At 36.7% G+C, this 25,177-nt stretch overlaps 1 protein-coding gene across 3 annotated transcripts in view; it reads right to left on the bottom strand.

Moving 5' to 3' along the window:
• Positions 1-25,177, bottom strand: part of LOC137290481 (caspase activity and apoptosis inhibitor 1-like) — a 205,405-nt gene that overhangs the window by 119,260 nt on the left and 60,968 nt on the right. For 2 of the 3 annotated variants that reach the window (XM_067821448.1, XM_067821449.1), the window contains one exon: positions 20,295-20,453. In XM_067821448.1, the coding sequence (XP_067677549.1) occupies positions 20,295-20,420 (126 nt within the window). In that variant the 5' untranslated portion in view covers positions 20,421-20,453. Of the gene's footprint in view, positions 1-20,294; positions 20,454-21,005; positions 21,080-25,177 lie in introns of all 3 variants that reach the window. The other variant, XM_067821450.1, reaches the window with a different exon arrangement.

The following is a 25,177-nucleotide window of genomic DNA, read 5'->3' as shown; positions in this document are numbered from 1 at the left end:
TGTAACATCACAATTTGAATGTGTTTGATAAACACATGCTTGTGACATTGGATTCTTAAAATCGCTGCACATGACAATGCATGTTTTTTAATTATTTTTTTGTAATTTAATGAGATAAGAATAAAATAAAAATAACTCTTCAAGATACCATTTCTGGGGTCAAAAGCTTGACATGTCAGTCTCATAAAATTAGAGGTAAAGAACGAGGTGTTAAAAATATATATTGAAGTGATGATGGTCAAGATCATTGCAAAACAATCAAAATATGAACTCAAAACAAACATCATTACCAGATATAAGTGTATGTTAGATTTTTCAGTGCCACTAAACAGTGGCTGTGTAAAGGGGATAATCACACTGTAAATCTGTAAGTACAACTTGGAGACAGGTTACAGGTCTGAAGGTTTCAGACAAGGTACACACCATCACATAATGACGCCTCCACAAAAAAACATCAGGCTGTAGCAGCAAACAAACATGTCCTCAACCTTACACTTGATAAATACTTGGGGTATTTGATCAGAAATAGAACTGCTAATGTCAAAATCACCATGAACACCATGAACGCATTCGCATTTCATGAAGAGACAATATCCCATCATTCTAGAACAAGCATGGTTACCTAATACCGACAATGTAATCTGTATCACAGCTGAATCTCTAACACATCAGTGGCTTCAATACAATGCATATTCTTGCACATACATAGACTTGATCTTTGCAAGAAAACAAACTAAATCAGAGACAAGTCATAATTACTCATTATTTATGATTGAATGCAGGAAATTATAATATAATTACTTAATTGCTGTAATTAGAGTTGTTATCACATCTTGATATGATTTGACATACTTTCACCATGACATGAGGCAGATGTGTGGCAACTACACTGGAGGACATCTACATATAACTGTGCAGCTAAGATAATTCACACATCAACCTTAGTGCTGTGTCATCTTCTAACAATAAGCAATAAATATAAATATGTACAAAAATGACTCGGGTTGTTACAAGATGTTTTAGAAGTGAAGTGTGTGGTATCAGCAACATAGTTTTCTTCAGTGATGTGCCTTTGCAATGTTAAATGTCACATCTACTCAGCCATGCTTAAAGACAAACACTGATGCTACTTGGGATATGAAGGCTATTAAAGATGTAATTTTCCTCATGTGTCACAAAGAGATTAACAAAATATTTGGTCCATGTACAGTCAAACATTAGCCTCAGTTTGGTTATCCCAGAGTATCATATATGAGTGCACATTACCTGATATATGATATTTCAATGTGGTATTAGTCTGGTAAATCCATTACCACTATCATCTGATAAGAAATGAACAGTCTGGATTAACTATGCCTCACTGTATATTCTGATCCTGTGCATTCTCCATAGAAGGTACACTTACAATTGTAACATACACCAAATGTATTATTCTTGAAGTATTATTCAATATCTGCAATGCAAACCTTCCAAAGCAGACAATTATGTCCACAGTAGACTGAGGTTACTATAGTTATTGCTACTGAGTGTAATATGTAACTGCCATCACAAACCATTTCCCAGGCAAACCAATTTCAATGAACACCAGTGGTCTGAAACGTTCTGAAACGTTTAGAAACCACAAAAGCACTTTCAGGGTAATTTTCACTCATGATAGTTATTCCTTCATCAACCACACAAGAAATATGCCTCGCCCTTTACTCATAAACAAATCCATCACTGCTGAAAAAAAACAATTCCTCAAAAATGAATGGCAGAATAATATCAATGTCACCTGATGTCAGTAAACTGTGTCCAAATTATCACTGAGCTTTTTTTCCCAGACAAGATATGTTCTTAAAATGTCCATTAAAGTCAAATGGACTGAAGCTTCACTTATAACCTTTGGACTTGTTCAAAATTATACAGGATTGATTTTGTAAAAGAAGAAAGCCAACAAAATACAGCTAATGGATTGACAAATGGATGGATGATGGATGTATAAAAGACCATTTTCTATATATAGAAAACAAGTCATGTGCAGTATCTTAATATCTTATTACATAAAAATGCACTTAAAAATTAAGCGAACTTCATGATACTAAGAACTAAAGCTGAAATTCTCAGACAATGAGTCATGTTAAGCCAAGGTCAAAAATTAAATTAAACCAACAAAGGCAAAATGAAGTGTCTGCCGTACCTGACAAAATAGCAAGCAAAATGACAGCTTGAAATATCAACAGTATCCTTTTACAAAATGCATTGCATTGTTTTCCAAATTCATCATTTTCAATGCAATTGTAAAACGAAGTTTCATGTAAATGGTAAATATAATACCGCTAATGGTTAAGTCTGGCTTTGATTGAAACAAATGGATTACTCTGACACGCAGATTTGGTTGCTACATCTATCAACGTGAAGGATGTTTGGTGCTGGGACTGTGATGGGTCATAATACATTACATTGGCGATAAGTAATTTCAAACATCAATACAGTCCACTTCAAATGATTGATTCATAATTCACACCATCGGTTCAGTTGCATCAGGGTGAAGGACGTACTGCACTCACCTGCTCATCACCCTGGCAAATGATTTTCAGCTTGTGGTTTTTGTTCTCTGAATGTCAAAAATTGTAATTTTTGTATACTGAATGTTTGATGCTATTATTTGTTATCAAACGATAGAAATTGCATTGTTTAAGAAATAATGTTCTTACTGTCCACCAAAACAGTTCAAATTTCAGTTCATGTTATCTTAGAAACCTACGTGCCTAAGTTTCAAAGGAAATACATCAATTAAATCATTAATTATTAACAGTTTTCATCATCAAAGGATGGCTACTATAATTACCCATAATTACACAAGATTCCTTCCTCATTTTTTTTCAGAACTTTTATTTGAACAAATCTGACATCGCCCTAACTGTGAAAACATTTTTATTCTCCACAAGTTTGATAACAATTATCCTCTTTGGAAATATTCCCACGATCAGAGCTTCCTCTGGCTTTTTGTTCTGTTCAGTCAAAAGCATGAACATCAGTTCAAAGAAATGTATGACTTCAATCTTAACACTAGCTGCGAGCATGTTCTCCCTTTAATACCTTACGATCAAAACCATTTTATTCATGGACGGATCAAGAACCATCGTGCTCCAGTTCTCAAAAGATTTAACGTTATAGTTTGTAATGACAGTTTCCGCCACTAAAACATGAATTTGATCAAGAGAATGAAAGAGGTTTTATTTGACAATGCAAAGACGGACTTCTAATTATAAACGAAATGATCAAGTTGAAACACAACAAAATGCATTTGAAAAAAGTTTGTGAGAATCAACTTCAATAAAACTGAAATAAACCTTGTTGGATAATTAAGTAAAGAAATTCACTGGCGCTGGTATTGTTGGATCTATTATTAATGGTTATGAAAGAAAAAGACATAAAATTTCTGGCATTTGAGGCTTAAATACTGAGCACTGCACCCACCAAGATAATGGTTTCAAAATTAAATTACACAGGCAGCAAAAGTTAAATTCATGAAAAGAAACCTCCTCATTCGTGGGAACAGATCCACACTGGGGGAAAAAACTTACCCTTGGCATTAAAGAAGTGAGGCCTGGAATTCGACTACCATTGTCAAAATCTGTTATATGTTCAAAATGTGATATCTGGAATATCTCCTTAATAAAGGAATTTCGTAAACATTTTAACATACATTTAGAGAGGGTTCAACAATAATCTATGCTGTTAACAGCTGTTAACCACTCAAATGAAGAGCAAATTTCATATGGTTGATTTAGTTTCCATTCCCAGTGAATATAATGATCAAGTTCAACACCTAAAAAGTTTGAGAAGGTCAGTATTTTGCCACTTTCCATATAAAAGTATGCTACGTCAGTGGAGTGAGTAAAGTGAGGTGATTAAGGTAGTAGGATGGGGTGAGGTGAAATTCACAGGCAGCTTCTACAGTTGCAGTAGCTCCTGATCACATTTCATACATAGGCAACATTTAACTTGACATTCATTCAAGTTCATTTCATGGTCAAGGGAATTAAACCAACTTACAGTGGCACATAACACTACACTAAATCACTTTGAGTGTCTGGAAAATGTCTTTTTTCACTGAAAGTAAGGACAATAACAACATATTTTCATTTACATGTATACTATAGTCAAAGCCTGGCCCTTTCACACAAAAGCTTCAAAGTCCCATCTCTTACAATGAGATGTGGTTAATAAACAAACACCTGTTGAAACAGCCCTAGCTATTCTAAAACTTAATACCACGGATACTGATTTAGTGACAATATATAAACATATATAGCAGATGTGTTACAGTTCATGTGACACACTACATTCATCTAAACTGTTGAACTCCACACACATGTACTGATCACACACTGCTGTATACTACTTCACCTGAAACCCTAACATACACTACAACCTACATTTGTACAAGTAGCATTTACTATAAGAACCAAGGTGGTTGAGATGTCCTACGTGTAGGCTATGCTAGACAGGGTTCCCAATAATCTAGGCTTTGGTAAAAGGTGACATAATGGATTGGGTGGACACAGTAGGTGACTTGGTCACTTGTGTGCCTTCATATCTCAATGGTACAACGTGTTGTAGGAATCACTGTTTTGTCTGGACAATAGTTTATAGGCGGCCATCATACATCTGGAATATTGCCGACTGCAGTGTTAAACAACAAACAAGTCTTATCTTATCAGGAACATATTGCCAAATGGAATCTTAGCAATCTAACCTTCAACAGCAGCAGTCTAAATTGATAAGTTTCTGACATTCAAAGACATCAAAGTAGCGACTCTGTTAGTCCAGCAAAAGTTTTGTCTAGTAAGTGACCTATGGTAGAAGTTATGTAATGAGTTGATCCTGTTGAAATATAAGCCACAAAACCCTTCCCATAATCATAATGTTAAGGTCTTGATTCTAGGCTGATGTTGCTATATATTATTATTATGAATTTTTTACCCAGTTGTAATCCTTGCAGGTTCAGTTCGATGACAAACTTTGGATCTGATGAAATGACATTATGCTACAACTAGCAATGTCTGACGAACTGAATTTTTGTTTTGGAATGCTGAATGTATTACTGTAATGTATACTATATATTCTGTATAAACTTCATGAAACATATAATACCGATTACTGGTCAAGTGTGTTTCTGGTAAGTACACCTTATGACCATGTGTGTGTGTTGCTTTCGATCTGAAATCACCAGCAGCATTCCTGTGGTATGATGATGATTTGGGTCCTGACGATCCAGTGATATTCTTATAAACAACCTATGCTGCTGTGGCACCTTGATATAGCAATAAGCAAGTCTCTGAATCTGATGACTTCATACTTAACGTTAAGGTGTTTATAACCACCAGCATAGATTGATACAACCTGTCCTAACTTGGAAAGAAACACTGACAGCACAGTCATTTCAGGCACCATAATTCACTATGCATCCCAGTTGTCTACAGTGTCACAAATAGCTTTGAAGAGTTGAGTCCCTTGGGCAGGCAAGAAACGATACGACTAGATATGACTAGATATTTGTACAGCGACGAGTCCCTTGGGCAGGCAAGAAACGATACGAATAGATACGACTAGATACGACTAGATATTTGTATCCAGTTAGTTCAACTGCTTAAGGGCTTTTCCCCCACATCTATCATTGGATGTCCATGACAACGGCACACAGTCTTTTCAACCTCTATTCCCTGGGGATCATACAACTCTTGCAGCTTACCAGCTGCACAAAGTTAATGTGGCTTTCCCATCCTTCCGAGGTACCCATTCACAGCTGGGTGGACTGGTAGAGACAGTCACAGTACTTTGTCCATGTTGACTGCACATTGCTATACCCGCAACTAGGTGTTTGCACGTATTCATGTGGTTACCATCTGGTCATCTACAATGGATTCGTGGGTTCTTCTAAATGCACAGGGTTGTGTACTGCTCACGAGGGGTTGTGACAACAATGAAAGAGTCTGCACATAAAGTTGACTCCAAGGTTTTTTACACCCGGTCACTTGTGGGCACCTCCATACTCGCTGGATTAGTAGCCTGGCGCCTCAGCCCATTGCGCCCCAAAGAAACCTATGATTGTGTGCTTGAATAGTGGTTTCCAGTTGTATTTCTACATTTGTCAGAACCACCCTGATGTGGTTCTGAAAGTCAACATAACATAAGAAACATCAGTATTGTTCCAGACAAATAGCAGCGATATGTAATAACTGAAATAGCACTGTTAACAGTTCAGGATATTGTAAGCACAATTTAGAAATATCATGGCTGAAAGTCACCCATAAAAGTTTCAAGATATGAGAACATGAAATAACAAACAAAGTGTCAGGTTAAGAAAGACTCAGCTCACAATCAGCTCAGTTGCACATTCTGTTCATACACAGTTCAATGAATTCATTCTGTAGTGAGAAAGGCATATCCATGAAAAGTATTATACAATTATAATAGACACTGCCTACAATTTTTTCAATGACAATTTTACAATGAGGGACTATTTTCTAGGATGTGCACATCTGAGACAGGATAACTTCATGGTGCAATGGTAGTGTAGAATGAACTGCAGGGGGGCTGTAAACTTCCACGCAAGTTGAGGCCTATGTCAATTAAAAATGTAAAAAGTTTGAATCAGGTCATTCAAACAGCACATAACTGATGTGCTAACTTGGTTTTACTATCAAGTTGAATCAAACAGTGTATGATTACTCTAATTACCTTGGGACAATGCCTCAAATTCACACAAGGCACTAATTGCAATGTCTAGACCTACACTGGAGATTGGCACCAGGCCATGGAACCTAGTGCTTCTTTATAGGCAATCTGAAAGATAAAAGGTTCAGTTATGCCTTATAAGGTACATACACACAGCAAGGGGGAGTGGTAAAAGAGATGTGTGGATCAGGGAATGGAGTTATGTCACTCTTAGCAATTTGATACAGCAAAATCAAAATCACCTGTTTAGGAGTCTGGACCACGCAAAGTAGTTGTCAACAGTTCTATTCATAAAGTTCCATCACAGTAAACTAAAGGATTGAAATGATTGTAAACTTTGGAATTTGTGTCTTTGAAATGTTGGACTATCTTGATTATTCATGAAATTTAAAACTGAAGCACTAAATTTCCTTTGGCTCTCTTTGAACATAACCCAAGTTTGACAGTGACTCAAATGACTCAGTACAGGCAGAGGAATAATGTCATTTACTTAACCTTTGGAGAAGGAAAGTATAAACACATAAGACTATAAAGTATAGCTTACAGCTTGCAAACACAAATGAATCAACAAAGGAGAAATATATATCTCATATATTTACATCACTTTTTGTCTCTTAAAAGAGAAAAACCTATCTATAAGTACCACATATCAGAAAACAGTAAGAAAAAAACTTTTGACAAAGATTTATTTTCATGAAGAAACTTACACTTGTAGCTGTTAAAAAGAACATGAAGTGCTAGAATATTATCAGATATATCCTTCAGTATCCTGGAAATGGTCAAGTCTGAAGAATAGTAATCAAACAAAGTAATATTCCTGCTATATGGTAGCTGTCAAGAAATATTCACATCTGGATCAAAGAAGTCAGTCACAGATATTAGGAGCAATGTCTCACGGCCACTAGGTACAATGACATGTAACAAGTCACCATGCCAGAACTGAACAATAGTTATCATTGCTAAAAATATTACGAACAAAATTCTATAACATTATTTCTAGAATATTTGTGAGGAGAATCCAGATTTGGTCATTTGATTCTGGATCCGGCATAACATCTACTTCTGAAATTATTCTAAGAATCTCTGAAAATTCTTGCACAAAATCACAAATAAGTAGTCTCTTCTGGTCAAATACTGTCAGCATATGATGGTCACCCCTTGTCATACATAATTAGAAAAATGCCACATATCTAATACTGAAAACATAGCACAAGACCACAGGCCCACTGGTGAGACTCTATTGGTATTACATCAAGAATACTTTACCTTTACTCAACCTAGTTCAACTCTTGAGTTTAGTTCTAATCATGAGATATCTGAAGGAAAGGGTATTTTTTTTTAAATGGCAAATATACAATATGAATCACCTTCACCATGATCTTGATATATTGGGTAGGCCACTCACATCATATAAAATAGTGCCACATAATATCGTAAAGGCAGAGTTATCATTTAAACAAATATGTCTTTAAGCTATTAACTGGAGAATGACCTTGACACTAGACAGGACTGCTTGATGTCTTAAAACAATTTCCCAAGGCTATAAAGGAAATGGATTTGATGGTATTTCTGCAACTACTGTATTTCCTGGAAAACAAATTGTGGCAGTGGCAAAAGTAGACTATTTCTGACTTGGGAGTGAAGTTCTAAAATATTAAATCAAACCCTGAAGCAAATAGAAAAGAAAAAGGACAAAACTCATTGGCATTAAAGTCACAATTAAAAGAATACAAAAACTACATGCCTGTTTCCATTCCAAATTTGAAGGTGGCAAAGTCCTGTTGTCTTCTACAATGCCTGAATATTAACATAGTCAAGAACAAATCCCTAACTGCTAATCCCATGTAGCCCAGCAAAAAAAAGTATCATTCAATGTTGGATGTTTCCTGGTCTAAAAACATGAACATTATTCCACTAAGTAACACATCACATTGTCATACATTGTCCCCATAAATTAATCAGTTAAAAAAGAAGATAACTCCTTTGCTTGTCTGAGGAGCATTGGCCAAAACACAGATTTAATGGTTGATCCTCATGAGGGAGAGAAGATATGGAAATCATGAGAGAGTCTTCCAAAAGATACAGTGTCATCTGATGATTCCTGATCTGGGCTAGAACTTGCGGGATTAGCACTGCCTGTGGAAAGGTGTATGCAATCTCAAAAAGTCATCATAGCATCCACTGCTTGCACTAGAGGATCTGGAACAGGACTGATATCAGTTTGTAACTGGTTGTTGAATGACAATGCAAATAAATCTGTATATGGTTGCTCCTATTTGAAGATATCCATAAGAAGGATCTATTATACAGGTAGGACCTTGTCCTAACGAGGATCTTGATCTTCCCTAGGATCTATCTGCCAATAATACTGCAAAGACTGTCCATTAGATCAAATGTTCCATCATGAGCTCCATAGGACTTGAGGGTGGGTTCCCTGAGCCTCTTGAACTACTACTGAGGAAATGTCTTTGGCAACAAGTAGAAAATTGCCTGTCAAAAGTTACCTGAGTCATCATGACTGATGTTCCAAATCTTTTTAACCCTTAACTGCAAGAATCTTACTTTGACAGCAAAATGTATCTCTGGAGGTTTGGATTAATCAGAACAAGTAGATATGCAACCTGCAAGACTATGTATGCCCTATAGAGATCGTTTGTCTGATATTCCATCTGAAACTTGAGAGGCTGTGTTAGGTATTCCCAGTTGAAAATCTACAGATGGAAAATCACCTTGATGTCTGATGAATCCTTGCTGTGGACCAGGACTACTGAAGAGAAAAAACAATGGCCTTGGCTTCTTGTCCAAATCCTTAGCATTAGATTAGAAGAATGACTGAGGAAACTTCCGAAAATTAGCACTGGTATTGAAGAAAGAAGCCTTTGCCTGCCAAAGTTCTGTGGCAACCTTGATCAGGTAAAGGTTGCATTGATTCCAGAAATATGGCATAGTGACTTGTGACCTGTAGAGTCCAAGCTGACCATGCCTCTCATGGAGCTTCTTTCCTGCTCATATGTTGACTGCATTCTGTTATGAAAACTGTCCTTGTGGTCGTTGTGACCAAAGGACAAACTATAACATCACTTGGTGTGTACTCTCATCTCTGACCCAATCTTCTCTGCTTTAATGTCCTTCAAGACAATTAGCAGATCTCATGTAGACCATGCAGTCTGCGACATCTACCTGGTGCAAAGTTACAAAACTGTCAAAGTATGTGCAGTCCATAAGATTAAAGCCATGGCCCATGCCTTGCATCTCTGGGGCGACAGCAGCAGCTGGTGAAGTCCATGAAGTCTGAGTTGCAATGAAGATGCCAAAGTTAAAGCACTGTGGAACTTCTGGTTTTCCTCCGATCTTAGTACTACAGAGGCCACTCCACATTTCCTATTGAAGAACTGATCAACAGTGTAAATGTAGTTCATGTGGCCCATACTAGAACATCAATCTTGGTCTGTTTGGCTACTGATGCCAACTCTCATGTGGAAGAAGATTGTGAATGTTGTTCATGTCTAGAGAGAGCACTTAAATTCATTCTACTAGACCTTTTAATAAAACTCCAAACGGTTTCAGAGCTTTCAACAAGGCTTCCTCCTTGACAAACTAGGTTTCACTGCCTAAGGGCTCATAGTCTGGCTGACCATCATCTCGGCATCTGCAGGCACCTTGAATGTATTTTGAGCCATTATATTTATCTATGATAGTCAAACCTTAGTAAAGATCTTTAGACAATTTTTTTCCCCAACTAAGTAAACATATTTTTGCATGTGTCACATGAATGCTTTATGTTAGGGGAGATAACTCCTGTGGATAGCACAAAGGGGCACACTAGGGAAAAAGGCCAACACAATTCAATGGACATGCAGAATAGTATTTAACTATTCACTTAGGAAATACAAAGCATGTCAAGCTATTTTATACAGGTTTTGTCAAACTCCCAAAAATTTCAGCCAGACCACTGGGCTGGTTAGATGTAAAACTAGCCAGCCCTGACCTAAACTTACCTGCCCACAAAATATCTTCATATACGTGTCTAAATTTAAAACCAAGGATCAGGTGAATTTTTGAATCTGGCAGTCCATGTTGAAAATAACCTGTCCTGGGTGGTCGAGCAGGCACCCATCAAGGTTTTCCTAAGCAGGTTGGTCAATAACAGTTCAAGCAAATGTGTTGGCCGTTCAGTAATACCCAATATTTCTCTGTTGTGCATTAATAATTCTTTTCACAAGCCCTTAAATTCTGAACAAATATTTGAGCACAGGTTGTTTGCATGTAAAAATTGTATCCAGTTTTAAAATTCTAAAATACCTCAGAAAAGCACTCCTTTCATCATTGGTACCCATGTATCCAATTTGTCTTCAAACTAACCAGCAGCATATTTGGGTCAAATAAAGTAATAGGGATCAGGTGTTTAGCACAGGAGAGACAATGAGTCTGAGTATCCCACCATTATTGGCATTAGATAGTGCTCAAGGTAGAAGGTAAGACTGCCACAAGGATTGGGAAAAAAAACTTTGACAATTGGCCATTTACAGGATTATTAGCCATTTTCTGAATTTATGATGGGCCATTGCCCTTGTGTCAGTAGTAAACTTCAAAATTTTAATGGGCCATTCTTTATTCTTATGTGCAAATTGGCCCATAGCCCCTGCCTTTCCTAATCCCTGAACTGCCTGCCCAAAATATAATATATAATAAACAGGCCCAAGGGAGACAATCTGCGTGTTTGACAGAACACTGAAAATGATGGATAAAACCCCTCACTGCCCCTTGAGTAGACTAAAACCAAGGTGTTGAGATCGACAACAAACTGTAACCACTTGACCACCCTACCTCCTTTATAATATCTTGCATCAATACATATGTGCAAGTACTGACCTATTTTGTACCATTCTGAAGTAGTTTTGGAGAGACAATTTATTCAGGATGAGCTCATCAATTAGATCATTTGCTTGAGTGGCTGATTATATTTTCCAGACAATCGCAAAACATGTCAAGTGTATATCTATAATATTTACTGCAGTTAATTGTATGTAATTGTAAGTAACCGCTGGTGGTGATTGTTCTCTGGACAGTTTTCTTTATTTACCCTATTAATGTTCTGTTAACCATACATCTCTGAGTGGTGTTCATCTGTTAATAGTATTGTATGACTACAGCCCCTTAATGTCCTTCAAAACATTTGTATATTTAGTTTTCGTAAATTTAGACGTCTTAACTATTTTAACAGAATAGTCGGATAATGGGGTTTGAAATTCTACCAGCTTCTCATCTCATTTAGTAATGAGAGCAGATGCTTCTGTTTAGAACACTGACGACTATATCAACATCAACAGTTTATCATATAACTGCAATACAAAGCTTACTTTACAAATAATCTCACTGAACTGCACAGTTCAAAATGCACAATTCAACAAATAACAAGACCTGGAAAACCTTTGAACATCCAACTTAGAACTGATCTTCAGCAGGCCATGCTGGTTGAAAAAGAGGTAAGTAACAGGATCGGATGGTCGGGCTTACTGACTTGGTACACACATGTCATCATATCCCTACTGCATATATCAATAATCATGATGTTGATCACTCGATTGTCTGGTCCAAACTCAAATATCTACAGACCACTGTCTCATAGCTGGAATATTGATGATTGCAACATAAAACCTATCTCCTTCACTCACTCACCAAGACAGAATGACAAACTGTCCCCTCTTCTTTTGACATAAATTACTTATAACAGGATGCGAAGGCACTATAGCTTGCCTGGGTCTGTAACCAAATTTAAAATGACCATACATAGGTTTTACATCATGACAACCAGAAGACCGGAATCTCTTGATTAATTGGTTGTGGAAGTTGTACATGTTGTTTCTCAAAGGGTTATAATCACAGTGCAAAAGAATGAGAGAGAGAGAGTGAGTTTAGGTTTACGCCGCTTTTAGCAATATTCCAGCAATATCACAGCGGGGACACCAGAAAATGGGCTTCACACATTTTACATGTGGGAATCGAACCCAGGTCTCCGGATACTCCATCGCCCCTGCAAAGGAATGAATCTTGCATGACTCTAGGAGCATGGTGAAGGAGTAAAGGTCACAAAATGGTCAAAATTATAACATATTTTGCAATGAAAGAGGAACAGATGTTTGAAGAACCACTACTAACCACACACTCATCACAAATGTCATTACATACTGTACAAATATCTGAATAAAAGCCATAGATATATTTTCTACATATGACTACTGTGGTGGAGATATTGCAAATGGCATCAAAACCTCCTGAGAACAAAATCATAGACAAAGTGGTTCCTGGGGAGATGTCTTCTGGACACAATATGACTCTAAGCCCTTATATTTGACTTGGTCTGGTGACCTAAAACTTAAACCTTTTAGGACAATTTGTTCAACAGCATTGATTATTGTGGTTTCAACTTAATAAATTCAAGGAGTACCTACTCTCCTTTACTCTGAAGGATGATTCCAGCAACCATCTTTTCAACTGAACTATGTCCTTGCTGCTTGAAACATAAAGATTACCCACACCAGCAAAGATATTGGAGCAGTTACTTCGAGTCATTTTTCCAACATTCATTAATGCAAGACATATAATTCATATCCCAAATAAAAGATATGTGCTTAATGTGGTGTCTAAAAGATCCATTCATAAGAAATCAAAATGATGAAATGTGTCATAGCATCCTTAAACATATACTTTAATGACATTTTCACACTTGAGTAAACTTCACGTCCCAATTCTTTCTACATTCATATCGCTATCCATACTGCATGCAAACAAACTGACCCACTAACTAATTTCAACAATAATTTTTAATACTGCTTTTCTGCATTACTTTGCTCTCACAAACACTAGTGCAGCTAACATAACCCCTAGGGTTTATATGATACAGAATGTAAGGTTCTAATTTTCTTCACAGCATTATTATTTTAGGAAACAAAGATGTCAATCTGTTTAAAGACAAAAAAATCTGCTTTAAATCTGAAAATTTATTAAATTGACAATTTGAAAGTATAATAAAAGGCAGAATGACTCAGGCTCATAAAAGACTTGCTGCACACAACTGGAAAGTTTTATTTACCACTATCTCAAAAACAGAGGATAATTATATGAGAATGCATAATAAATTCATAAACTACGTTGTTGCAGCTAATTACATGAAACTTCAGACATAATGGCCATGTAAAAAATATTTATGGTTTACTTAAAGTGTCATAAATTTGAAAGCACACAGTAATTTTTACATGTATTATTCCAGTGCCCTTTCAAAGCCTGATGTAGTAATTGATTTTCATTTCAAAGTTTGTAAAGAGCAAGGCAATAACGACACAGACAGAAGCAGCAGCATGTGTTACAATATATTTAGCTGTAAGTGTTGATATACTCTGAAGCTGCCTAAGGAACAGATTTAACTTCTCTCAAAAGGAATATTGATTCTGTTTGAAAATAACACTCTCAAGATATAAAACTAACAAAAATTGGGCACATATGTTGTTCCATTCAGATGACAGCCACATACTACAAATTGATTTTTCTGCTGGCAGCTGCAACATAATAAAACGAGATTTGTTTTCAATTTAAACATATACATGTATATTTGAAGGTAGTTTGAAATCAGCATGTCTTACTGCTATCTACAGATAACTTGAGGCAGCATATCTCAGTCATATTATTCAACATCGGTTTCCTCATACAAGCAACGACACCCACAGCATGTAAGTTCAACATTTTTCTTCCCAATTTACTATTGTAAAATGTGATGTTTTACACATGTGTCTTTGTGTGTGATGTACATCAGAAGAAATTAAATGTATTTAGAAAGTAACAAGAATCCTGGTGCATCTCAAACTAAGCTGTAAGTTTATTTATACCAAGATGCAACTTTTGACAAATACTAACTTTATGCTTGTCTGTGTTGTTTTCTTTTTTCTCTAAGCAACACAAACAGGCTTATCAAATCAGACCTCAAATGCATCTTTCTTAGCAGATGGTGTGGAAGAGCTAGAGCCTGCTGTCTGGTGGTAGGGTGAAATAGGAGGTGGTTAGAAAGGCAATATGTGTAGAGCAGGGTGTGAAGGCAGGTAAAATGGGCAGGGTGTGGGGCAGGTAGTGGAGCAGGATGTGATGCACAGAATGTAGGCAAACAGAAGAGCAGGAACAGGAAGCATGAAAGGGGACGGATAAAATGTGATACATGAACAGGACACATCAAGCAGTACAAACAGGTAGTGAGGCAGATAGCAGTGTAGGATGTAGTACATGAAAAGGAGAAATGTGGAAGGTCATTGGCAGAACTGAGCAAATTGAGAGAAGGCAGATAGTGGGGCATGATACGGTCCATGGAGATGGGGTTATTAATCAGAAAAGCAGAATGTTTTCTATGGGGATGGGGTAGGATGTGGTCGAGGGAAATGGGGTAAGCAGAAGGGCAGGATGTGGTCTATGAAGATGTGGTCTATGTAGATGGGCAGGTTGTGGTCTAGGTATATGGCATAAACAGAAGGGTAGGATGTGGGTTATAGAGATGGGCAGGATATGGTCCAAACATATGGGCAGGATGTGGTCCATGAAGATGGGGTAAGTAGAAAGTAGGAAGTTGTCTATGGAGATGGGCAGGATGTGGTACAAGGAGATGGGTTAAGCAGAAGGGCAAGATGTGATCTGTGGAGATGGGGCATGCAATGGGGCAGGACAGAAGAGGCAAGATGAGGCACATCTAGTGGTGGGGTGGAAGGGGGGGTGGAAGGGAAACGTGGTGAGGCAGGATGTGGAACACCTAGCGGGAGGACAGGTGGTGTCAAGGATGTGGTACATCTAGTGGGAGGGAACGTAGTGAGGCAGGATATGGGACATCTAGTGGGAGGACAGGTGGTGTCCAGGATGTGGTACATCTAGTGGGAGGGAACGTAGTGAGGCAGGATATGGGACATCTAGTGGGAGGACAGGTGGTGTCCAGGATGTGGTACATCTAGTGAGAAGACAGGTGGTGTCCACGATGTGGTACATCTAGTGAGAAGACAGGTGATGTCCAGGATGTGGTACATCTAGTGAGAAGACAGGTGGTGTTCAGGATGTGGTACATGTAGTAGGAGGTCAGGTGGTGTCCAAGATGTGGTACATCTAGTGGGAGGGAACATGGCGAGGCAGGATGTGGTACATCTAGTGGGAGAGCAGGTCGTGTCCTTGATGTGGCACATCTAGTGGGAGGACAGGTGGTGTCCAGGATGTGCTACATCTAGTGGGAGGGCAGGTGGTGTCCAGGATGTGGTACATGTAGTACGAGGGAAGATGGTGTCCAGGATGTGGAATATCTAGTGGAAGGACGGGGTGTCCAGGATGTGGCACACCTTGTGGGAGGACAGGCGTGTCCAGGATGTGGTACATCTAGTGGGAGGGCAGATGGTGTCCAGGATGTGGTACATCTAATGGGAGGGCAGGTGGTGAGGTAGGATGTGGTACATCTAGTGGGAGGGCATGTGGTGAGGCAGGACAAGGTAATGGGACAAGTAATCAGGCTAGGAGTTGCTTTCACAGTGACAGCTGAAAGTCAATGATGATTCTAAGGACATATAACCCAAATCTGTCATCTCGCGAAGGGTATCTTACTGGAACAGAAACAACTTATCAACAGCAGCTTTCAAATTTTTACCAAACTAAGGATATCAGGTACATTGAGAAGGACCTATGTTTTAACCAAGAACATACATGACACAGCACGTTGCACTTTCTTTTCAGTATAGACGATAACATAATCACTTAAAAACACTAATACTGTAGATTTTCAAACTTGTCACACTACTAATATGTGAACAATCACACCAACAACCAACTGACATGCACAGTAAAATACAGGCAAGATTATATGTCATAAAATCTGATATGAAGGCAATTATGATATTGAAATCAACTTTGATATCAAAAGACATATTCACAGGTATTAATCATAAATATGAATTAATCATTATTCATCCTGAAAGTATAAACTTTACTATTCGAAATTATTCCTAAAGACAGATGATATGAGTTGAAACATAAAATGAATATTAAGCATCAAAAAGTATTCACATAATGTTATACCATGACTACTGGCATTGTGATACTTTTTGCACAATTAAATTAAATGGTTGGTATATTAAAAGATCATTATACTTCAGCAAATCAAAAACATGAATAATGATGAATGTTAATAGCATGAATTTTCTAGGTATTGTGATGAAATTCTTTACTAGTCTGATCATACTCTCCACTATCTTATAACACCCCAGATGGTCCCACCATAAAATAAGCTATATTCTGACATCATTTCAGAGGAAGTATTTACTTTCAACAATTACTATACATCTCATAAGTTTGACAATACTCATTAGGATACTTTCTGTCACCTTTATCATAAATATTCATGGAAATTAACCTGAAGTTACAAAATACATATTTTAGTATAATTACAAAGTAAATATAAACCAAATTTGTCAAATACTTTGAATTATATACCGAGAGGAAAGCTAATTCTTTCCTGTACCTATCCACTAAGTTCAAGGTCAAGGCTGTACAACATATAAAGACTGGCCACGTAGCTTACAACATGAAAATCCATAGTTTTGCCAGCTTCTGAAGCTATACTATACTTGCTATACACATATTACTTTCATAATCTCCTTTTCTCTATTGAAGTTGAGGTAAAAATATTAATTCTGTTTGATAGCCTATGAAATGAAAGCGCAACAGACATTGACAATTAATGATGCCTTAAGCTGATGTCAAGATTCATAAAAAATACTCGAAATATATAAGTATTGACATGAATTTCTAACCATGGAAACTTTATGGAATTATTCTATGCCCAGATTATAAGTAGCATATTCACTGTTAACACAAAAGATTGTTATGGAAAAGTTCTACTGTCTGCTTGTTTCGACTACTGTTGAGTATCTTCAAATCTTGATAAGACAGCATATGTTTATACTTTGTGTATGACCTAGCACTAAGCTGTTTTTGCAAGTGATTTCCACATAGATGTCCTGTTACTGTAAATTTCAACAGTTTGCTAATGCCAAAGTAATGTATCCATTTATCTCAGTGCTGACAGCTGTCTACCCTCATGTCAATAGCAGAATTTACATGAGAATTATTTCCAATCCTTCGTGATCTGCTTTTCAAACATAATCAATCCATGAAAAGGAATTCTATACAAATCAGAATTGAATGTATTGAGAGACTTGTACTTATGACAGCTAACAGGAGCTGGAGTACAGGCACATGAGTGGTATGAACATGCATGGTATTTATATTAAATAAATCAGATTTAGCGTATTTGCATTACAGAGTATGCATCACAAAGTTGTTATCTATCAAGCAGTTCAGAAAGTGGAATGAATTAGTTGTGAATAAAACATTTAAAGCAGATAGGTTTGAATAATATTATGTCCCATATTGTATAAAGTGATAGAAAACCAGATCAACTTTCACAATCAAAACCAGGCCATTTTTCTCTTAAATTATAGAATAATACATTATTCATTCTTGATACTATCATAAATCAAAACTACTGCCACATTTGAAATTGGAAATGCTTCTAGATGATGGATTTTCAGTGAAATATAACCATGATTTTAAACATCAGAAATATAAAAAAAACAAACTTAGAAGTCCTTAAAGTTGAAACAAAGAAACTTGTTGCAAAGATATTTTCACTTCATTGACACATTTGTTCTTCCATAATTATCAAGAAAACGTGGCCTAAAATAATCAGTTAAAAAAGTAATTAAGACATTTGAAAGTGTAACCAAGTTTACATAACAACTTTTGCTTTTTCAAAAACTTCACAAAACATAAGCACCTTATTACAACCAACTAAATTAGGACACTGCAGACTCTTGCTGCTAGCTGGAAATAGCTCAATGATTATATATTCACAGAAACAAATAAGGGAATACATGAAAGTACAAATGTTCTTTATTTGTTTCCAGGTTTCTTCCCAAGGTCCGTATTGCACTGAGGGTGAAATGCTTATTCTTTCATGTGTTCACCTATTCATTTCCTTGAGTGTATATTTGGGGCGAGGTCTTTGTAACTAGCTGGATAAGGACCTGTCATGAAAAATGAAAAATAACTGTGATCACGTAAAAAGTCAAGACTCAGGCTACAAACTTCTCTACACACCAAAGAAAACTGTTAAACCCCTTTATTTCAACAAAAAGAACCAGGTACCATGAACAAAAAGTAATTTGAGAAAGGTTAATCTAATATGTATCTATTTTTATGTCACTGTGACCTCAGTATTGTTACTTGCAAAAACACTTAAGTCATATGATCCCATGAGTTTCACAATGACAGAAAATGATACGTATCCAATATCATAATCTCATTGCAATTGCTTGAGACTGGGAGATTGATTATAAAACCATTCAAGTCATACTCAAATGAATAACAGTATGCTTCATAGATTATTAATCAATTTGCACACAGTAATAAGTTTTAATAATATGTTAGAGGCAATATCGAGGTAACCTATCTTTACCCTTCATGTTCATGTCAAAGGATTTTAAGCTGACATCACGAATCAATTCTTAGAGGTGTAATCAGATACCAAAATCATTGTCCAAAATACTTTTTGCATTTGTTTTTCAAGAAGTTTGAAAATAAGACCAAAAAAAAGGCTTGATATAAATTTCTTCTGCTTAATAAATAATTCATTCCTTCTATCAATGACAGCTCAATAGGTGTTCAGTTAATGAGATTTATTGCAACAGTTCCAGTCTGAGCATCTTGAATTAGTAGAAGTCGGAGAAGGTGAAGAGGTTTCACGGTATGTTACTCTTCAATATCACACTAACAATTCCATTTATAAGGGCTGCTGTTACTGAATCATTTTTTCCACTTTCACAAAATATGTGTTTTGAACTTGAAATGACTTCACCACGTGCAAAAACTGACAAAGAGAAAGGGAGCATGAATATTTATCATTGTTGGATTTCTGTTGTGCCAAAAGATTATAGCCCAGAAAATTCTGCTACAACTTCAGCTTATCCTACTAAAATGCTTTGCAAAGTTCCATGAAAGCAGAAGTTACCACACCATTTACAATGATCAGGAAAAATCCATTGCCTGGATCTGTACATCATTAGGGCACACAAAACAACTATTTTAACAGTTGCAGCACTATTCTACAGACCTAGGCCCAAGGCCAGTCAGTATGTATTTTCAGCTAGCCTAGTGCTATTCTGATGCTCATTGTACTTATTACTTAGATGTTATTGAAAATAAACATGAGTGCTTCTACCTGCATGAAAGAAATATTACCCCCTATTTGTGTGACTAATCCTAAGAGTGCTGTCTTGGGGCTTGTGGAGACTGGGGCTGAAGACATATGTTTTTGTGATGACAGCCATTTTTTTAGCTTGAACTAATTATTTCTATTTAGCAAACATATTTCACATGGAACTGGAAGCAAATATGAAACGTCCACTCTTGAGTGTGTGCGTGTGTGAGTGCTGCATGTGTGAGTATGTGCATGCATGTGGAGGTCAGGTGGTGACATCTATGACTGTCAACATTACCTTCCTGCCATTTCTCTTTGCCTTTTTAGTCTTTTTCTCTGCACTTTTTCTGTGTCGACCTTTGGTGGCAAACTCTGATACCACATCCGACTGTGTTGAGTCTGCCACCATTTTGGCAGCACTCATTTTTATTGCTAAGGACGTTCAATCTCTTGTTGTCTGAAAAAGAAGGTCAATGGTCAGAGAAACCCAGGAATCTAACAATCAGCGATCATCCATCCTCACTGGTCTAACCAATGAAACATAAGTGGCAGTCATACTTCACAGTTGATACAAAATAGGAAAACATTAAACTGTCAATTCTATTTTGTCAATGGTCTATCAGAGGAAATAAATGGAATAAATCATTCGTTATTGATCTATTCAAGAACATCCCTAAGTTCCCATTTTCCATCCTGTAAGGAAGCATAAGAGGTTGTGAAGAGTTGTAACAATTAGTTGCCTGTCTCATCTGTTCATAGGTTCAAATCCCAGATTTGGCCTATTTATGATGCTTGGTGTGTCAGCTCCTGAGCATGATTGTGATTCTTACTGATGTAGTAAACATATATCACATTAAGGCTGACTGTGATATGAGTGATATGCTAATAAAACACAAATAAAACCCAAAGTAACTTGATTACACCCTCATCACTGGGAGAAGGGAAGGAACACACAACTGTCAATCCTCCATCCTAAATAGAATGTATTGTTAATAGAGAGGCTACATACATGATTATGTATCATAATCTTCTTGATTCATAACAGCACCTATCTTCACTCTACTCCACTTTCTTAGCAATTACCTGAAAAACAACGTCTAGGTGGCAATCTTCATTCAAATACTAACTCAGAATACTACAGCACAGGACTAAAGTAAGACTGGAATGTAGGGGAATGTTACAAGACTGCCCTTGTCAGACAAAGCATAAAATTGATTGATTTATTAGTGAAAACATGTACTTCTACTCTTTATATATGCTTTCGGTTTTTAAGCATCTGAGCTGTGGAAGAGGTTAACTCTGTGTTTGTGTATGAGTTAAGTTGTTACGATCAGCAATTATACAAAACAAGAAAGTGACAGCGATGTGTGTGTTCCATTTTTGCATATACATGTTTTTGAATACGAGTCAACAGTCCTTTATAACTCACTTAACACTGACATATCTATATTTCATCAAAACCTGGGTGTGGTACATGCCATGCAACAACCTCAACTACACTGTCATGAAAACATGTTAGTTGATGCAAATATAAACAGACCTGACCCTTCATTCTATGACTCAAACTTCAGATATTAGTAATCACCTCTTCTAGAGTTATTGAATTATTTAAAATTATAATTCATGCAAAAACATGAAGTCTATTGCTTCTTGAATCGGTTGATACAGCAAATATGCAACTTATTACAATCAACATTAAGGTAAGTGCTAAATGAATATTTTAATACTGTCACTAAACTATAAATTCAAAGTAGTCATGCAGTTAAGGGTATCACATTAATCTTCTGCTTGTTTATCCACATATTTGAAAAAAAATGCAATCCAGTTTCCGAATATATAGCGAATGACTGAAGTAAACATCCCTGTAAATTAATTTTAGTGGGTAGGAGTTGTTTTTCAACAAACACCATGACTGTCCAATTCCAGTAAGTTCACTAGCATGCATTAGTGCAAGCACACTGAAACATATGGTCAAGTGGTCAGACTGAAATGTCTTCACATACACGTTTTGAAAATTGTTGTCTTCCCTGACTAATGCCTAAAATGTTCTCTATTCACTGAATATGAGTCCAGAGACAAGATAAATATTTGTTTATGGAGAAGAAGGGTGATATTCAATGGCATTCTTGTGATAAAAGAAGGTCAGCTATCTGAGAACTGATGTAACATTCAGGCTGAACATACTGAACAAACAATGTAAACAAGCTAGAATGCCGACACACACAACTGGATTCAAGTTACACAAGACAGACAGTGGTTTGAGTGGACATGTATGATATAGTGCTATCATCCTGTGTATAAATGGGAATGGCTGTGAATTGGAAAAGTGAAACTCAATTTATATTTGATGATGGGTTCAGGGTTTCAATATAGTAAACGATGGTAAGATAGCCCATTACAACTGATTAACAGTAAAAAATCTGATAATGACTGGCCCTGTAGACTGATGATATCTGTATAAAACAGGGTCAGTTTCCCTTGTCCAGTTATACTTACAGCTCTTTCCACCATTTTTGTCAGTCTATTTTGATCAATGTCGTTAGGTATAAGCCAATTTCAAAGTAACCAAGCTTAGAGATACACCATCAGAACCACCGAACATCAGAATCCAAATAGAATGAGACCCTTTTTGGTTTCTATGGTATCACTAGAGTCATGATCTTGTGATCTGACCTTTGTCAAAGTTGTATTTGAAGCAGTAATAAAGTTACTAGTTGTCAGATTTATATAACCAGGGAACAAGTGTGAGTAAGGGTTGCACTTTCCCCACACAGAGCAATGAAACAGGCATCTAAACAATGTCCAGTAGTGGAGGCAAACATGATGGATGGTGACCTGGAATCTACCAAGACAGATTGAAAGGAGACTGAAAAGCATCTGTGACAAGTGAAAATGGCCATTCAGTCTCATAATGAATTTGAAGTGTGCAACAACTAATTATACAAGTCTGCAGAGAAACATATGCAAGCAAGTCAGAATGATCTGCCCTAAAGAACAAGCCTTGAAGGACATGTCACATGCTGAATCAAAGGCTGTGACAAAGATGTCTGGCCTTGTGGACAAGTTTCTGACATATGCAAGGAGAACACACTGTCCAGATTTGTTCTTGTCACTGAAGTGTGGTTCAAAATTTGTTCACTACCTAACCTGTGGGCAACCATACCATGTTCTGAGAGCCAAAAAATATTTCTGGCATTTCTTGTGCTAATTCATAACTTACTTAAGTTGCAAAAACAGTTACAAGTGAAAAATATTGTTGGTACAATGATGTTGATGATGAATACCATTACTAAATGTTCAATTTTGCAAACAGCTCACTAGCCTGGAAGTGAGCGACAAGCACATCCTTCTATGATATGTATCCCTCCAAACTTTAGAGATACTTCCACAGTAATCAAGTATCATCATCCTCAGTCAAGAAGAGACTGTACATGTGAATTCAGGAGTTGAAGGGTCACTGGGCAGATGTGGAGGGTGGTCAAGTCTTTGACCATTTGACTGGTTACCAGATATACCTATGTCAAAGAGAACAATAGGCAACCCACCACACAATGCCTGTCCTCCAGACTAGGGTATGACAGCCCAATTGGGTGCTAGTGTTAAGTCCCTGCTATTTTCACAGCTATTGGCCTTTTAGTCCATAGAAATTTGCTTAACCCCTTACATTGTTATGCTGTTCTCACCAGTCTAATGATTTAACTAAAGTGAAGGAAGGACATGTGTTAACCCTTTATGCTGTGTCACTGATACTATCATTGCCACAATGCTCTCTAATCCACATTCACTATGGAAACAAACTGTTGAAAAGTTCTATAATCCACACTCCTCTGTAATGTACTTTGATTTAATAGTCCTGTTTGGTGTTAGATTTCAACACAACCTTGATAATTTTGAAATCAATCTCAAATCTGATAACCATATCCTTGTCATATTAAAACTTTCTCAAGTTTCACAGAACATTTTTAATGCCTCAAACAAAGTGTCCCACCTGCTGAATCTAAACATTGAGATATTCAGGGAAGATCTGTCAATGAATAATACTGTACAAAAATATCCATGTTATGTTAGCATTCTTTTCTAAAAGCAACTTCAATGCAAAACAACTTATTACAACATAACAAAAACTAATAATTAATCTTTTTCTGAAAGTAACATAAGAGAATACACAAACATTTTAACATAGATGAAAGAATGGTAATAATGCAAATCCTGTGGATGCTTGGATTGTTTTTGAATTACAGGTGCAATTAATAAATATTCATTTTCTTTCAATATAATGACCGATTGTTCAGAATTGTGAGAAACAGAATTTTTTTCTGGCGTCTGCAAAAAATTGAAATCACTGATATATTTGTCATCAACGTTACATGAAACATCCATGAATAAAAATCAAATTTCCCTTCAGAGATAGTTTCAACAAAAAGAATAAAACTTTGAATTGCTAATAAATGGTCGTATTGAGCAAAGAGTCCCTTAAAAAGCACTCATAATTCAAGCTAGCTGTCTATACGACTGCTGAAGAGGAACTGCGGTCCCTACTTGGGAGCTAATGAAAACATCGGGCCATTTGTATGCCTTGTTTGTCAGCCACAAACTCAATTTGAACATTTTCCACAACTCTCTTATCTTGGGCCTCGAATGCAATTGATTTGCCATCAAAACGCTGAACAAATTTCAATAAATATTTGAGGGCAAAAATTATCAAAGGCGATTTTCCCCTTAAAGCTGAAGAATCCCTAGCCAAAACGTACATAATGCAAATTTAAATGCCCGTTGCTAGGTTACCAATGTCATCATTAGAAAGCCCAATGCAATGAAGTTTTAATACATCAAGGGTGAGTGGCATAAACTTCTACTGACCTTTCATCCCCTAGCCGACATAAAGCAGTTGTGACTGCCCCATCAATCTAATAAACAATTGTTCCAGCTAACTAACGAATCACTGTTTCATTTAGGATGGTTGGAAGGATAGTTCAAAGGTAGTCAGTTTCAAATTTAAAGGCGATTTTTTTCCCAATCAATCAAAACGCAGATATAGTTCTACATAATTTGGCATTCTAATCTTCTCCAACCCCGTCAAGCTCCTTGAATTCCATTTTAATCCTCTTTCGATAAATTGCGCTGCCATATCTTAAGATGATGGATACACTTGTGACATTGTTTGAGAATCTCACGTTTAAT

The sequence above is a fragment of the Haliotis asinina genome, chromosome 7 (assembly GCF_037392515.1).
Source record: "Haliotis asinina isolate JCU_RB_2024 chromosome 7, JCU_Hal_asi_v2, whole genome shotgun sequence".
NCBI classification, from domain to species: Eukaryota; Metazoa; Mollusca; class Gastropoda; order Lepetellida; family Haliotidae; genus Haliotis; species Haliotis asinina.
Note: the sequence above shows the minus strand (reverse complement) of the source record. Positions and strands in the feature narration are given on the sequence as shown.